The 16,980-nt window shown below is 54.5% G+C and overlaps 1 protein-coding gene across 1 annotated transcript; it reads right to left on the reverse strand.

Moving 5' to 3' along the window:
- Window positions 1-438: 438 nt before the first annotated feature.
- Window positions 439-7,618, reverse strand: LOC126642201 (uncharacterized). The gene is made up of 19 exons (XM_050319630.1): window positions 7,399-7,618; window positions 7,019-7,098; window positions 6,701-6,826; window positions 6,479-6,558; window positions 6,242-6,362; window positions 5,917-6,006; window positions 5,420-5,524; window positions 5,055-5,220; window positions 4,488-4,582; window positions 4,033-4,182; window positions 3,733-3,887; window positions 3,341-3,476; window positions 3,122-3,256; window positions 2,752-2,928; window positions 2,332-2,487; window positions 1,789-1,890; window positions 1,418-1,520; window positions 1,066-1,125; window positions 439-979 (listed from the first exon to the last, which is right to left on the reverse strand). The coding sequence occupies exons 1-19, from the start codon at window positions 7,526-7,528 to the stop codon at window positions 843-845; spliced, it is 2,304 nt and encodes a 767-aa protein (XP_050175587.1). The 5' UTR covers window positions 7,529-7,618; the 3' UTR covers window positions 439-842.
- Window positions 7,619-16,980: the final 9,362 nt, after the last annotated feature.

Here is a 16,980-nt window from a genome sequence, read left to right on the forward strand (position 1 = left end):
CTACGAGCTAACCAAATAAAAGGGAACCGTGCGGTGGGAGCGCCGCGCGTGTTCGGCGGAGCTGTCTACCGGAACGAGCGCGTATCGGCTTAATAGCACCTGTGGCTGTCGGGTTTTACTATCGCCTTTTTTTCCTCGGCACCAATAAAAAACAGAGCTTTGCTGGCCTTGACGCTTCTGCCTCTCCCTGCAGAGCACTACTGCGATTCTGCATGCTCTCCTGCAGCACTCTGGGATAAGAAGTTCCGTGCCAGTCCCAGCGTCAGCCACTGGATGGCCATCCTGCTCTGCAGGAGAGGGACACGGGGGACAGAGCAGGGTCCCGGGGCTAAGGACCTGCCAGGGGCCGCTGAGCCGGCCAGCAGGGAGCCGAGGGGTTCCCTGATACCGCCGAGCAGGGCTCAGCAGCTGCCCCGCAGTGGTGCCCCTCACCTGGGAGCCTCTGCTGCACATCCCTATGGGCATCTTCCTCATCATCCCACACAAAGCCTCCCGAGGCCTTCAGGACCCCCACCAGAAACTACCCTGCTGGGGTTTTACATGCCACAAGTGTAAAACAAAGCTCTTCACCCAGTTCCACCTTCAAGCTCTGGAGCCCCAGCAATTCTCATGGAGCTCTGGGATGCTCTGCACCCCACACAGGGCTGAGAATTCCCGCACGATTCCATCATTCTGTGTCTCAGGGAGAGCATCCCGCTGCCTGCAGGACAGCCCAGAAAGGACATGGTCGGCTCGGCATACTCAGCACCGCGCAGCTGAAGGACACCAGGGCTTTGGGCATCTTGTTCCAGCTTTATTCACCCCCAGTCCTTTGGCCAAGGCACACTGCACCTCTGCTGGGCTCATGGCCAGCAGCAGCGCAGCGCTTGCAGAAGGCTTCTTGGTCTTTGCTGCATACAAGGACTCTTCAGAATCAACGTTGTCTGAGCTGCCAGGGAGCTGACAGAGATGTCCCAGTCTTCCGCCAAGGGCTGAAGCGCTGTGACCAAAAGAAGCAGAGCCCAGATAAAACCCCCTGTCTGCAGAGACCCTCTGGATTCCCAACAGACCACACTCCCCACTCACCACTCAGGATATCAGCCTGACTCTCCGTGGTCTGGTCCCTCAGGCGCCGGGTGATGAGTCCTGGGCACAGAGCTCCATTAGCCCCTGCTCCCCAGCCTGCTCCCAGCAGCAGGGCCCCCAGTCCTGCCCTCCTGCCCCTCAGCAGGGCTGAGCCCAGGAGCCACCCAAAGCTCAGGGGAGTGGGACTGAGCAAGGCGGCCACCAAGCCCCCCTGCGTGGGCAGGGCTGGCAGAGAGAGGCCAGACCCTACCTGGGGTGGCCAGGGCAGCCTCAGGGCTGTCCCTCGTTGCTGGGGCAGCAGCAGCACAGGGGCCAGGCTGCCCCAAGAGGCACCTTAGGGGCCGGCACTCACCGATGAACCTGACGGCCGCCAGGCGCACGCTGGCCTGAGGGTCCTGCAGGTATGGCAGGCTCTGATGGATGAAATCTTCAGCCCTGCTTTTGCTCTTCTGCAGCTGCACAGACAACAAGACATGTCTCTCAAGGGCCATCCCGCACTTGGCTGGAGCAGTGCCTCCTGCCAGCACCCCTGGGACAGACAGCCCACCCCTCCTGCTGGGTGCAGGGAGGGGACAGGGGCCTGCAGAAGAGCCCTTGGGGCTCTGTTCATGAAGACAGCAACAAGGATGCAGCTCCAGGCTCTGCCCAGCTGCAGAGCCCCCAGCCCAGACGTGGCATGGGGGGCAGCCCTCCCCCAGCCTGGACCCCACAGCTTGTCCTTACCAAACACGCTCCAAGCTCCCACAGCCGCTCTCTCTGCAGCAGGTGCTTGAGCGTCTTCCACTTCAGCAGCTCTGCGGCAGCAAGAAGGGCTTCCCTGGAGGCCTGCAGGACAGCATGAGCTCAGACATGGCCCGGGGGCCTGGGCAAGGAGACCTCTTGGCTTTGTTCCTGGCGGGATGCTGCCTTTAGGAAGCTGGGACATGCCCTAGCCCAAATGTCTGGGAGCCTTTTGGGGATGGCCCTGGGAGACAGGCACGGACGCTCAAAGCCCTGGTCTTTGACACAGCCTGTGGGGATGCCCCTGTTGAGGCCTCTGGTGGCCGTGGGCTGGTGCCGAGCCCCGCAGGAGCAGGCAGGGCAGGTGTGGCACAGGGCTGTGCCAGCTTCTCTGGCCCTGCTGGCGCCGGCTCCGCGCACACCTTCCCACGGGCTGTGCTGGGGCAGCACTGCCCACTGCCAGCAGCCCCTGCCCCGATGCCCAGGAACCCTGGGGGGTGTCAGTCAAGCCCTCTCCCTGTCAGGGCTCAGCCTCCAAACCTCTACCTTGGCCACACTGGGGTCCTGGTCGTTTACACGGAAGAGGAGCGGCACCAGTGCCCGCCACACCTCCTTCCTCATCTTCTTCTCATCCCTGCCAACCACTGACTGCAGCAGCTCTGCGAACGTGCAGATGGACAGCTCTCGCAGCTCGCTGCACTCCTGGCAGGAAGCAGGAAAAGTCAGCTTTGCAAACAGCAGCTCCCTGCCCGCAGTGAGAGGGCCCTGATCATGGCTGTGGGGAGGGCAGAGGCTGCGGGCTCCCAGCCCAGAAGCAGCAGCACTGGGCTGCACGGCCCAGAAGCCATCCCACGAGAGCCCAGGGGACTGGAGCTGGCTCCAAGTGCTGCTGGCAGGGCTGGGCTGCAGGGCAGCTGTCACTGCCCAGTGCCCATCAGAGGGGCTCAGACTCCACATCAGCCTTACCGAGTCAAAGAGGGGCAGGAGCCTCCCCACAAGCTGCACAGCGATGAAGCTGGCCTTGCTCTTCTTCAGCTGACGCAGAACGTTTCGCAAGGCCAGCAGGATCTTCATCTTGGCCTCTTCGCTGCCAGCTTGCAGGATCTTCACCATGCCCGGCAGGAAGAGTTCGATATTTCTTGCCTGTAGAGACAAAAGAATGTCCATTGGGTGAACAGGGTTGTGCCTGAAAAGCTCTCCAGGCCCCACCATGGCAGGGAGGGCGTTTGCAGCAGTCACGCCACCTTCTGACTCCCCTACCAGGCCAGGCTGTGCTTTCTACACAGCCCCAGCCCCCATTTGCTGACAGAGCTGGCCCTGATACCACCCTGCTCACCATCTCAGCTCTCTGTGACAGCCCAATGAGGCCTTCCAGCAGCAGCCTGGCTGTCACCACGTTGGGACAGCCTGGATGGCTCTCAACGTTGGGCTCGTCAGCCAACTCCTCCACCTCAGCCTTCCTGGAGGACGACTGCAGGAGCAAACAGAGCTGTGAGGGGCCAGCAGAGCCTGCAGGGCTGGCAGGAGGGGACCAGGCCCTTTTGCGGTCACTCACAGCCATGGGGTGGGTGTGGGTGCCTTCTGTGGAGCAGCAGAAGCAGTGTTTGCGCAGCAGGCTGGCAAACTCCTCCAAGATCTTCTCCATCACCTCTGGCATGAAGGACATCAGCTTCCACAGCTCCGGTGCAGTGCTGGAAGGCAGAGCAAGACAGGCCTGAGGGCGTATTCCCAGTGGGGCTGGAGCACCGGGCTGGCTCTAGGCTGGCTCAGCCAGCTTTGGCTGCTGTGAAGCCAGAACACCCAGCAGGGCTGGAAAGCGTCGGAGGGATGGAGGGCCTGACTCTGTAGGCTGTCCTGCAGCATTCCTTGGCTCTGGCAGCCAGAGAGTCTCAGGGTCCCTCTCCCCACAGGGAACAAGCCCACCCTCAAGGCCTTCAGGGCCAGTACCTGTCTCCTTGAAGAGCCACCTTACAGAGGAGGATGACCACTGTGGTGGGGAAGCAGCTGGTCATCAGGCGGAGGAGTGACTCCGCTTTCTCCCACGCACACTCTGTGCTCAAGTGTTCCAGGCTCTCAAGGGTGCAGCTCACTATCTTGGGTGCCTGGAGAGGATACAGGTGAGGATGGCACTGCCCCTGGAGCCAGCCATGTCCTCAATTGCCCTTCCCACTCCTCTCTGCTGCCTTAAGGTGGCTTGGGAGGCCCAAGTCACTGAAGGGCACGACAGTGCAGCCACAGGACACTTACGTCCGTCAGCCAGATGTCCGGGTCTTCCAAGGCCACATCCAGCAGGCTGCTGGGCACCTGCTGGTCCAGGATGCTGGCATCTCTCATCCCCTCGATGGCCACAAGGATGACGTCTGTCCTTTCGTGGGACCGGAGGTATTTTCCAAAGGCCTGTGGCAGCAGGGAAGGAAGACGTCACACTGAGTGTCCTGATGCTGCTGCTTCGCTGAGCAGCTCGAGCGGCCCTGGCCAGACATGCCCAGCCCTGCTGACAGCAGGGGAGCTCCTGCAGGGGCTGAAGCTGCTGCTGGGACACTGGAGTGCAGCCCTCAGGCTGTCCCTGCTCAAGGACGGTGGGAACCCTCTCCCCAGGGAGCTGAGGCCACGCCAGCCCCACTGATGCGGGGTCCTTTTGCTCCCCCCAGTGCCCTGCTGGTGCCACGGACACGAGCCCCAGCAAGGGCGCAGCTCCTCACCTTGGCACAGTCCCTGGCGCTCAGAGAACACAACGCGGAGGTGGTCACAGCTTCCCGCTGCTCTTGGCCTGCTCTGTCCTTTGCCCTGGATTCGACTAAAGAACAGGGCAAACACACCACAGTCAGTAAGGCAGAGCAGCTTTGCCAGCAAGCTCACCACACCGCCCTGGCATCTGCTGGCAAGGTGGCAGGACAGGAGCAGTCAGGATTTCGGGCGGGCATCGGGAACAGCTTCTTGCTACAAGCACTGGAGGGACCAGCCAGGGTGGGGAATCTGCTCTTGCCCACCAGGGAAGACGTGGCTTTGGGACAGGGGAGTCAAGAGCAGCTTTGGCTGTGGGGCCCACAAAGCAGTGGGCTGTAAGATGCTGCAAGGAAGGGGAGGAAGGAGAGCTGCAGCAAACAGATCCTGGCCTTGAGCAGAGCGCTCAGCTTCTGCAGCCAAGGGACAGCTGGGAAGCTCTGGGGAGCAGCTGGAGGGGCAAAGGAGGTCAGGAAGCAGATCTATCAGGAGATGTCTGTGTGCAGAGCGATGAAGATCACCACTGCTCTGCCTTTTTTACTTACAGATGAATTCAGCCAGGGCAAAAAGAGCGTGGAAAGCTGCACAGCTGGTCTGTTCCTTGGAGAACCGGAAAAGGATGAGATGTCCCAGCAGCTTTCCGAGGAGTGGGAGATGGATCTCCCCAGAGCAGACAGGTCCAGAAATGCCTCCTCTGACGTCGGCAGGGGCCTGGATGGGGGAGGCATGAGCACAAGGGCTGAGGGCACGAAGCTGGTGCCAAAGCCCCCACCCAAGAGCGTGCCCAGGGCTGCATTCCTGGGGAGTCCAGGCTTTGCAGAGCCCTGAGTCCCCCTCTCTCAGAGCAGCCATGTGGGCAGCAGCCCTGGCATGGAGAGCAGCAGGGATGGGGGCATGGCCTGGTCCTTACCTGCAGAGTGGAATAGTCGGACAGCACACGGGTCAGCACATCGATCCTTGCCATGGCCCTCTCCCTCACAGCCTCTCTCTCGCATCTGGTGAAGTCCAGCAGCAACTGGGACAAGAGAAGCTGCTGGTGAGCCCTGGCAGCAGACACCAACTGCAGCAGCAGCACAGCTCCACTCCCCCATCCCTCAAGGCTTTTTCTCCCCTCCAGCAAAGCCTGCACTGGGGTGCCTGCCCATGGGTTCCCTCCCAGGTCAGGCACAAAGGCCCTGGAGCAAACCTCACGGCCAGGCAGGAGGGCAGGTGCCACCCTCTGCAGTCCCTGTGCTCCACAAGAGCCTGGTGCCAGCCCCTGCTTCCTCACAGGAGCGGGGCACCCTCCCCACAGGTCACTCTGCCTGCTCGGCACTGGTCTGGGAACCACTCAGCCAGGAGTGGGCAAAGCCTCCCCTCCAGGGTGAGGAACAGCCCTGGGATCCCCCATTTTTACATGGGCCAGACCTCCAAGATGCCCTGCAGCTCCTCGCTGACTCTGGAGGCAGGAAAGCTGAGCACCATTATCCTCAGCATGCTGTCCATGGAGTTCAGGGTCTGCAAGTGAAAGAACACACAGAGCAGTGGCAGTCATTCTGCTGTTCCTCCCAGACCCAGGAGAGCCATCTGAACCCCGCATGCCACAGAAGGAGGAGGAGGACACCCACACTTCCCAGGAGAGACATGGGCATAGACGATCTCTGGGGGCAAAACATCTTGGGATCCCTGCTTGTGTGGCAGCGTGGGGGAGCCAGGCAGCAGCCCAGAGGGGTCGGAGGCTCCTGGAGCTTACCTTGATATAGAGGGCAAGGTCCCCTTTTGGCATTTCCTTCTCTGCAGGCAGCCAGAAGACACTGGAGAAACACGCCCGGAGGAGGCTTTTGGCTTTGCCCTCCAGCGTTGCGCCCACCAAGCTGCAGGGAGAGAGCAGGGCACTGCTTGCACACTGGTGCTGGGAGCTGCCCCTTGACAGCTCATGCAGGTGCCATCAGACCTCTGGGTCAGGGGCCCACGACGGATGGGCACGTACCTCAATTTCTCGAGAGCCAGCATGGAAAGGTGCCGAACCTCCGTGCACAGGCGGTCCCTTGGCTCTTCTTCCAGCAGCACCTGCAGAGCACAACTGGGATGGCACCTGGCAGCTTCCAGCACCCAGTGCCTGCACTCCCTGACCCGCCCGAGTGCTCTCCGCACAGGCTGCCTGTGCCAGGGGGCTTTGCTCCCTTCCCCACATTGCCAGGAGTGCCCTCACCTTGATGTTCTCTGACAGCTGGTACACGTCACAGAACAAATCCAGGCCCTGGGTCAGGCCACGGTTCAAGGCGCTTCTGCAGAGGACGGAGATGCTCCGAAGAAAGGTGGTCTTGTCTCTCTCCTCCTGCCAGTCGGGGGACAGAGACACAAGCAGGGAATGTGAGTGGGCAGACACAGCCAGCGGGACCGCAGCCCTGGGGGTGCACTGCCCTGCGGCAGAAGCAGCCCTGCCCTGCCAGCACCCCTCCAGCAGCCCGGCAGCACAGCCCCTGCCAGCAGACAGCAGCACAGCCGCCCTCCAGCTGGCCACACTTACCTGGCTGGGTCTGGTGACAAAGGCCAGGATGGAATCAATGGCTTCCTTCTCCTCCTTGTAGATGGGCAACCAGTTGTCATCTAATGGGGGGAAGAGCAGGGAGAGCTGCAGAGGGTCCAGCAAGAGGAGGGAGCAAAGGATATCTGCCCTCCACACAGCCCTGTGCCCACTGCCCTGGCACAGCCTTCCATTGTGGCTCCTGGCTGGAGGGTGCCCAGCACAGGAGCTCCCATGCCTGTTTGGGAAGTCCTAATGCCCCAAGCTGAGGAAGGCACTGGCAGACAGGCAGGAAAGGCCCAGGCTCCCACAGCATGGCTGCCTCCTGCCAGCCCAGCTGCCCCTCACTGCCCACACCCCAGAGCCCCTCTGCCCTCACTCACCGATCTTCAGGGCCTGCATCACGGTCACCTCATAGGAGGATGGAAGCTGCAGACCTGGAGAGCGGTCCTCCTGGGAAGAGCTGTCTTCCATCCAGGCCTGCCTGGGGACGGCAGGGGTTCTCTTCTCCATCCTGTGAATGAAAGAACACAACACAGGGGATCCTGCCTATGGAGGGCGTCCGAATGATGGAGTCGAACACCCTCGGAAAAAATGCTGTGGCCAAATCGCCTCAGGCCAAGTGCCTCAGCAAAACGCCGTGGCAAAAACGCCTCAGGCAAAAGGCCTCGGCAAAACTTCTCAGTCAAAAGGCCTCAGCAAATCGCCTCAGCCAAAAGGCCTCAGCAAAACGCTATGGCCCGAAGGCCTCAGCAAATCGCCTCATGGCCCGAAGGCCTCAGCAAATCGCCTCAGCCAAAAGGCCTTGGCAAAACGCTATGGCCCAAAGGTCTCAACAAAATGCCTCAGGCAAAGCGCCTCGGCCAAAAGGCCTTGGCCCAAATGCCTCAGGCAAAAAACGCTTCAGCAAAACGCCTCAGCCAAACTCCGCGGGTCGTGGACAAGACGGGGGCTGCACTCGAAGGCTCCTCGCCAGCGCTGCGCTCCTGTCCTATCCGGTCGCCGTCCTGACGGACACTGGCGCTCCGTGGGCCACGGCAACGCTGAGCACACGCGCTGCAGTGGGGTGTCACAAAGGGCCCCACTGTGACCCGCCACCTGCCGCCAGCAACAGGTCCCAGTGCCTGTTGACACGGCACCTGCCCCCAGCAACGGCTCCCAGCGAGCCACCATGCAGGCAGGAACAGGCAGGGGTCCCTGGGGGCACGGGCCTGCCTCAGCCATGGGCACCCAGCTGCCCTCAGGGTGTCTGCAGGACCCACTTTGCTCTCGTGTCTCATGGAGCCCCATGTTCAGACACACCTGTGTGCCTGCAGGACACCCCTTTCCTGTCCCCACACAGCAGAGCTGGCCTCTGCGCCCTTCAGTCACATTAAATGTGTAACATTCGCTCAAGCTTAACAGAAACCGTGGCTTTTCTCGCCTCTTCTCTTTCTCCCACCGACCAGCAAGAACTTTTCCCCACTCAACAGCTCTTCCAGCACGGGGCTGCTCAGGACCCCTCCAAAGGCTCCCATCCCCACCTTGCACCCATCCCCACCTTGTCAACTAGAGCAGAGCACTGAGTGAGCACCACATCCAGTCTTGTCTTGGATACCTCCAGGGATGGGGACTCCACCACCTCCCCGGGCAGCCCCTTCCAATGCCTGACAACCATTTCCATCAAGAAAATCTTCCTCACAATCACACACAAAGCCTCCAGAGGCCTTCAGTGCAACCCAGACCCCCCCAGCAGAAACCCTCCTCTTCCCCCAAGTCAGAATCAGCCCTGGGATCCCCCATTTTCACATGGGCCAGACCTCCAAGATGCCCTGCAGCTCCTCGCTGACTCTGGAGGCAGGAAAGCTGAGCACCATTATCCTCAGCATGCTGTCCATGGAGTTCAGGGTCTGCAAGTGAAAGAACACACAGAGCAGTGGCAGTCATTCTGCTGTTCCTCCCAGACCCAGGAGAGCCATCTGAACACTCTGTACCACAGGAGGAGGAGAAGGATGCCCACACTTCCCAGGAGAGACATGGGCATAGACAGTCCCTGGGGGCAGAGCAACCTAGGATCCCTGCTTGTGTGGCAGCGTGGGGGAGCCAGGCAGCAGCCCAGAGAGGCCCGAGGCTCCTGGAGCTTACCTTGATATAGAGGGCAAGGTCCCCTTTTGGCATTTCCTTCTCTGCAGGCAGCCAGAAGACACTGGAGAAACACGCCCGGAGGAGGCTTTTGGCTTTGCCCTCCAGCGCTGCGCCCACCAAGCTGCAGGGAGAGAGCAGGGCACTGGTTGCACACTGGTGCTGGGAGCTGCCCCTTGACGGCTCATGCAGGTGGCATCAGACCTGTGGGCCAGGGGCCCACGACGGATGGGCAGACCCCACCCCTAGAATGCCACATGTCCCTTCACCTTGATTTTCTCTGCCAGATTATCTGTGAGGCAGAAGACATCCAGGCTCTGGCACAAGACAGACAGGTCTGTGCAGGGAGGGGACTAGTAGAGTTTTCTGCATGGTCTGTGAGCCAAGCCAGCTCACAGGGCAGATGCAGACCAGGGTGAATATGTGTGGGCACCTGCACCTCGCTCAGAGTGACCGCAGGGTTTGACACACACACCACCCTTCACCCAGCTTTTCTTCTCCAAATTCCCTGCCACCCTGGCAGGAAAATCCCTTTTCAGACACACCACTTCAGGCCGCAGCAACTCTCAAGAGTGGCTCTGGCTGCAAACATGCCTTTTGCTCTGCAATGCCCTTTCCCTGCAGAGCAGGCTCAAGAGGAGTGCTGGACATTTAAAAGCTCCCACAAACACCAGAGTCACCCACCCCCAAAAGGAGCAGGCTATAGGGTGGGAACAAACAGACTTTACTTGGGCTTTACGGCTGCTCTCAGTCCCCTTGGTCAGGGATGGGGCATCCCTGTCCTGGAGGGACCTGTTTTTCTGGAGAAAATATTACTACTGCTACCACTGATAAGAGCAGCTTTACTAAACTCATAAAAAACAATTACTGTTGGAGTTGAAAAATAATGAAGTAGATAAATCATTTACAAAGTGTCTGCAAAGTGAAGAGGTGGAAAGGGCCTGTTAAAAACCCTGTCAACTGTGACTGCTCTGAAGCAGCCCCCAGAGCCTGCAGCAGCCTTCAGTCAGGACTACATTATTTAATTGGTTTCAAGTGATTTTCTGGACTGTTAATCACCATGAGGTAATTAAAAACCCGAGCAGCATGTTGAGTGCTATAGCACACTAGAGATGTTAAACCCCTGAGAGTTCCTGTAATAGTGATGGCTGTTCCCCTTGTTTGGAGTGTGAAACACCCTGAGAGGAGATGTCTGCAAGTGTGTGAAGCAGAGGGGATGGAGGGCCAAGTGGCCACCAAGAGCATGCTGAGGAGACAAGATGAAATATTCATACACATTCTGAAAAACATCCACTATTCATGAAAATACAGATTTTAAAAGCTGTGAATTTTGGAAGGGACAGAAGTTCTTATTCTCACAGGCTGTCTCACTAAAAAAGAGGAGAGAAAAAAAGGAAAATAAAGTTTCATTTCACAGTTTGAGTTTTTTAACTCCTCACTAAATGGTTTGTGGTTTCCAAGTTCGTCATGGTTTAATGAATCTTTTTCACATTTCTCAGGAACCAGCTAAGATGTTTAATAAAGCCCAGCCACACTTTTACCCCTGTGCACCCAGTGGGGTGAGACAACTTCATCATTCCAACATCCTTTCTGATAAGTTTTCAAAAAGACATTCTCAAATGTCTCTAAGTGAGATGCCATCAATACTCACGCCCTCTCCCAGGAGTTTCGTGTTATATCTACCTGGTTTGATTTTTTCCCCATAAGTCATTCCCAAGTGATTCACTCTCTTGAAACACACTGCTCAAGAAGTCTCAGTCACAAGTCCCACATGGTCTCAAATGAAGGATTATCCCTTGTTTCATCTTGTTACAGGCCCTTCTTGCTGGGATCCTGGTCACAGCCAAGGACCCTACATGATGCTCTAATATGTGTACCACCCAAACTTAAACCACATGTTACATGTATGACTCAAACCAGGCAAAATTACCATTTAATTTCAGATGAGATGCCCAGTCCAGAGACTCTATCCATCCCAGAGGAGCATACTGAAGTCCTAGCCTAGCCCTTGCAGCATCCCCCTCAAATTGTGCTGCTTTGGAGACAGAAAGCTGCCAAGACAGTTGTTGTGTGTCTGCTCGGTCAGTGTTAAGAGGCAGGACTGTGGTGACCAGTGGAGATGGGATAAAGATTGCAAGCTCTGCTGGATGCTGCAGAACACCTCTTCTCTGGAAAGGCACCATCAAAGCAGCTTCATCTGCTTAACTTTCTGCAACATGATCCTAAAACCACAATACTTCATCCCACAGGTTTCTGCTGCATCCTCTTTTTGGTTTAACTTTCATTTTTATCCTACTGTCAATACAGCAAAACCTCAGCAGCACGGATTTGTCAGAGAGGCTGCAACTTTAACCATACAGAAAACCCCAGAACCACTTCCAAACACCTAAAATGGTCCTAAAATGGTCCTAAAATGCAGAGAGCCTGCCTAGTGTGACAGTTTTGAGGGATTATCTTTAAACCAGCAGGGTTTTGGTTCAGCAGAGCATCACTCACTATGGTTCAGGAGGAATACACCCATGAGCACACACTCGAGGAGGAGCACATCAGCATTTGTAAAACTGCAGCCTGTGACACAGGGGTGATATGGACTGAGACCCAAATACCCCTCCAGTATTTCCCCCTCCAGCTCCACAACTCACTCGTGATCCAAGACTTCTTACCCATGCACATTTCCACCACAGGCAGCGAGTCAACAACAGAGCCAAAAATTCTGCCAAAGCGCATCCAGCCCCACATGCTTCAGTCACCAACTGCGACAGCAAAGCATCTCCAACCAAGCAACAGCTCTGCTTGCACATTTAAACACCACAGAAAACTGAAAAGTGTTTTGGCAGCCCCCAAACCTATTACGTCCAAAAGAAACAAGACTCTCCTTGCTTTCCAGGGAAAACAGGAGGTGAAATTAGAAGCGGCCATTAGAGGTAACATGAGTTGTGCTGTTCTGACCAGCTTTGGCTTTATCTGCACTTCCCCAGCCTGAGGAGTCATGCTTTGAACTGGAGAATTCCCTTTTTGGTGATTAGATTATCCGTGGGGAGAGAAAAGATTTTGTTTGTGCATTTGTTCTGTTGCCTTGTTGTGCAATTTGAAGGTTTTTCCTGCTGGCTTTCAAGGTAAACACTTCCCACACTGAGCTGAATGGGATTCAGTTTGTGCTGCTTTGGATTTCAGAGCTCGAGCTGTTTTCCTCACTTCCTCTGTTCCCCTCAACGACTGACGTTTTGGCAGTCACAGGTAGAAAACCCACACTCAGAGCAGGGTGTAACATGAAGCAGATGTTTGTCTCCACAGACCAGCTGTCTGGCTCGGCCACGGAAGATGCCACTCATTTCTGCGGCACCACTGCCGGCGGCTGGGACTGCAGAGCCTTTCCAGAGCTCACACTGAGCACCTCCAGCTTGCAACAGAGCTGGGCTGGACTGGGAGGATCCTGCCTGGGGGCTTCAGAGAGGTTTCTTGACCTTGGCCGTCTCCCCCAGCATTTATTGCAGCCTCTGCTGCCTTTCATGGGGAAAATAAGGGATAATGCGTCTGTTGAGAATTGTAACTCCTGACCTCACTGTGAGAAGAGCTGTGTTGAACACTTAAATGAGGTCCCTGAAGACTATGCTCAAGTCCAGAGCACACTGCTCGGGCGCTGTAGAAGCGGTACAACTTCAGTGCACTAAAGACATCTTGGCGTCATTTGTCAGCTCAACACATTCTCCCTCGGAGATGTTCTGTCCCCTTGGGCAGCTCAGTGGAACTTCATCCCAGCCCAGACTCCCTCTGGCTGCACAGAGGCTGCTATATGATGGGTTTAAACAACTTGTTTTGCCCTAAGTCACAAAAGGAAACTGCAGCAGAGTCATATTTAAAGTTCTCATCTGTTAACAAAGAAATTTAAACTTTGTTATAGAAGCCTGGAGACCTTTCAAAGATGAACAGCACAGAATCCGAGGTGATTGGTGGTGTTTAGTTTTACATTACCAATGAAAATGTATCCTATGATGTACTCCTGATATTGGGCTTCTTTTGTTGAGGGTTTTGGGGAAAATATAGCCTCAGTCTGGTTGTCCCAATTCTTTTGCTGAAGCATTTCCAACTTCAGGTATTTCTGAGCATAACATTATTATCAAGTTATGCAGTCTGACCTCAAACAAGCGCAAGGGAATATTTCAGATTTATGGAGGTAAATGAAAGGGGAGAAATAACAACAAGCAAGGGAGAGACCGTTCCACAGGAGATAAAGTGCTGCCACCTTCTCTGTTTTGAGAGGCCTTTGACAACCATACAGGCAGATAAAACAAGAGAACAGGGCTGCGACTGCCTTGAGCCAGGAAGGAGAGGAGGAATCCATGCTGCTGATTCCCAAACACAGCACTTCAACGTCATAGTGAATTCCTGAAGAGCTGACCAAGAAGGGAGCCTTCAACCCTGTGAATAACCCTTCTAAGCTTAACCATACCCTGAAATGCAGGGAAAGAACCTGTGTTTGCAACTCCTTCTAGTGTAGCATCACCATGTCTGTACTGAATCATGTAAAAGGAAGAAGAATGAAAATAATTCAACACATCAGTCACAAGCAACCAAAATCACCGCCTTGCATCACGACTTTGTAAACATTAATCTTCTGCAAGAAACAAGGTAATTGCTACCTCGAGGAACGACTTTAAAAACTACTCTTTATCAGATCACTTTCAAAAACATAATAATAAAAGAATCACAACTTCAGTTCTTATCAAAGCAAACATAAGCAAAGGTCATGACAACAGCAAACGCAGGCAATGCAGGCAGAGTAATTGCTTCAGTTCCTAGAATCTGTTCCCATTTTCTGCTTGGCTTTGGTTCAACTGTGTCCAACCACAGAGGAAAGACTCTCCCAACAGACTCCCCCCTGTTTAACCTTACTGACAGCCAGCATCTCTCACTAGTCATGTACCTTTTCAGTGCCACGTCCAAGCTCAGACCTCTCCCTAAGCTTTCATGGCTGTAACCACAAAAAGAGCCAGTGGAGCAGTTCAGTCAATACACCAGCAGGGACACAAACAACGTGAAGGACCTAAATACAGGTAACAGCTGTCTCAGAGTTCCACAAATCAAAATCACAGCCGATGAAGAGGTGGCTGCAGCTGACACCTGCTCAGCCCACGTCTGGTGAGCGACAGACAGTTGTTTATCCACAGCATGTGTCCTCTGGAGAAAAGCTGAGGCTTTACAAGGAACAGGTGAATTTTTGGAGACCAACTCATTTTCTTAACAGCGCAGCATTTGAAAGATTTGTCTCATCCTAAATACAGAGTCTGGGGAAAAGGAGATTAAGAATTGGGCAGCAAATTACTGAAAGCACAAATGGCACAATGCAACACCCCTGTGAGGGGCAGGAATATAAAACGAACACTTTAAGGGAGATTACAATTAACAGGAAGGACATTCAAGTGGAAAAATGGGATGATGTGCTCAGAGGACAGAGTAATGAATCCAAAACGATAACACACCCCATGCTCTCAGGATTGAACACTTTCTGGATGATCACCCTAATTCATCTGGCCATCAGGGTTTCTATGAAAGGCAGGAATGCATCTGATCTCTCTCAAAACTTAAGCAGCTGCCCAGGCTGATGACTCAAACATGAGTCACATGGGCACAAAACCACCAAAGGATTTTAAACATACATAAGCTCAGGGCTGCTTGTAGAAATGCTTGTAATGGAAGAGGAACATTTGAACACGGATATTTTTATCTCCTCCAGCCAAGTATAGTGCCCCCTCCATGATAAATGCTATTTATTTTTACATCAAAACTATTCTAATAACTTGCACTCACTCTTATAATCATTACAGTTACAGGTAAGGATTGCTGTACTTCATAGTAAAAGATCCAAAAGCCTTGCAATTAATTCTGTATTTTTATTCTCCAGCAGACTTTTCCTCCAGCCCTACAGAAATACTTCAGTAGTTCCCAGAATGTGAAAATTATGCTTACACCACTCTGCTGATGTTACCACTTGCTTTACAGTATCCCAGCTGAATGGTTTTCTCCTGGCTGGTGCACACACTCCTATCTATGTGCTAATTCATTCAGGAATAATAATGCCATGACTCAGGGAGATGTTGAGTCACCAGTGATGCGAGACCTGTCCCCACAGCCCAGCTCATCCTTAACTCAGCAGCAGGAGCAAACACACTCATCCAGTAGCTGCTGCAAAAGGAGTGGGGCCAAACATGCCTCCCTCGGGACATCCCTCCAAAAGGTGCCACTGTGCCCTCAGCCCCATGCAGGGGAAATATCCGGTTGCTCCGCAGAGAGGGAGGAGAGCAGAGATTACCTGTAGCCTGAATAGTTTCTAAGGAAAAGCACCCTATTTACAGTCATCACCATTACCACCTCCACATTGCAGGGAGTGCCTTCTCCTGCCTTCTTCTCTCTCAGCCTTGACCATCTCAGGGCCACATGGCAGTAATGGCTGTTAAGAATCCCAGGACTCCTGCTGGGACAGGATTCCAGGTCTCTCCCTCTCACTGAGGAGTCAGCCAAGAGCAGAGCACAGCCCAGAGGGAACACCACTACAGCTGAGATAAGGAGATGAAAAAAACCTGGCAGAGACCCATTTCCTTCCTCCAGAAATCAGCAGATACAAGAAGAGCCTCAGACAGTGTCAGTCATACAATCTGGACCTCTTTTCCCTTTCCTTTTGGCAGCTCTTGGGAAGATTCACAGCCCATTTGGCTCCCTGCAGCTTTTATCTCGAAGTTCCTGTCCTTGAATCACAGCAAGAGCTGCAGAGAGGACATCAGAGTAACTGCTCCTCCTTCACTCTGGGGATGAGCAGCGTTGCTGTGGGGATTCTCCTCAGCTGGGAGAAGACTCCAAGTCTTCAGTACCTAAAAGGCTGCTGCATACCCTCAGTCAACAGCCAAGGGCTTGTGCCAGGGAGGAAAAATCTAAGCCCTCACCTTCCTGGGAAAGGGAAGTGCAAACCTATAAAGATTATTCACTGAGCAGACTGCATTTTCTTTCTGCCAGGAAGGCGACCACTTCATTTTTCACTGGGTTTTACTTATTGCTGCAACTTTCATGCTGAATCTCACACCTTAAATCCCTTTTATAGCACCCACCTTGTTCCCTGGAGACTCTTCCCCAGCTTAGCTGCCAGACAAGGCAGCCACCCCTCAAGCAACGTCCTCCACATAAAAATCATCAGCTGTACGGGTCAGATACAGGGACAGAGATTTGGGGGGGGGGCGGTGGATATGGGAACAGCTACGTCAGGATTGAGGCACGGATCACCACCCCAGGGAGACGCAAGTCCCACCATTCCTCGTTCCTCAACTGCCTCCCAGCCACGAACGCCCAGCCTGACGTTTTTAAAACGCAGAATTTGCTACTTCCCCAGTCAGGTGTCGAGCTCTCCTCTATCTGTACATCAGCTCACGGAGGAAGCCTGAAGCACTGGCTCCAACTCAACCTGTAGCTTCCACAAAGGCCATTTAAGGGAGCTGAATCCCTTCCAGGAAGGTTTACAAAAGGATTAGCTGAGCTGGAAGCTGAGCACAGACCTCCCGAGTCTCAGCTCGGTGCCTCATTCACAACGTCAGCCTCTCACTTTCTCTGCAGACACAGTAAGAAAAGTCTCCATTGAAAATATAATAAAAATAGTAATAAAAAGAGAGCATCTGAATGCAGAACTAATCCCCAAGGATTTGTGTACGTATCAGCTCCTTTGCCATTGTCAGCTCGCTCTCTAACAACAGTTAAGAAATTTTCGTCAGTCAAATCAAACCTATTTTAACAGAAAGAAACACTGGCAATGTTGCATGGGAAAACATGGCTTATTTCACCACTGCACAGAGCCACAAATT

The sequence above is a fragment of the Myiozetetes cayanensis genome, unplaced genomic scaffold (assembly GCF_022539395.1).
Source record: "Myiozetetes cayanensis isolate MyiCay16 unplaced genomic scaffold, myiCay2020 scf22, whole genome shotgun sequence".
Lineage (NCBI taxonomy): Eukaryota > Metazoa > Chordata > Aves > Passeriformes > Tyrannidae > Myiozetetes > Myiozetetes cayanensis.

Coding starts and splice junctions, on each gene's coding strand:
- LOC126642201 (XM_050319630.1), bottom strand. CDS start 7,528: ATGGAGAAGAGAACCCCTGCCGTCCCCAGGCAGGCCTGGATGGAAGAC. Junction 6,559..6,700: donor AGCTGTCAGAGAACATCAAG/GTGAGGGCACTC, acceptor TGTGCTCTGCAG/GTGCTGCTGGAAGAAGAGCC. Junction 2,929..3,121: donor TGTCACAGAGAGCTGAGATG/GTGAGCAGGGTG, acceptor TTGTCTCTACAG/GCAAGAAATATCGAACTCTT.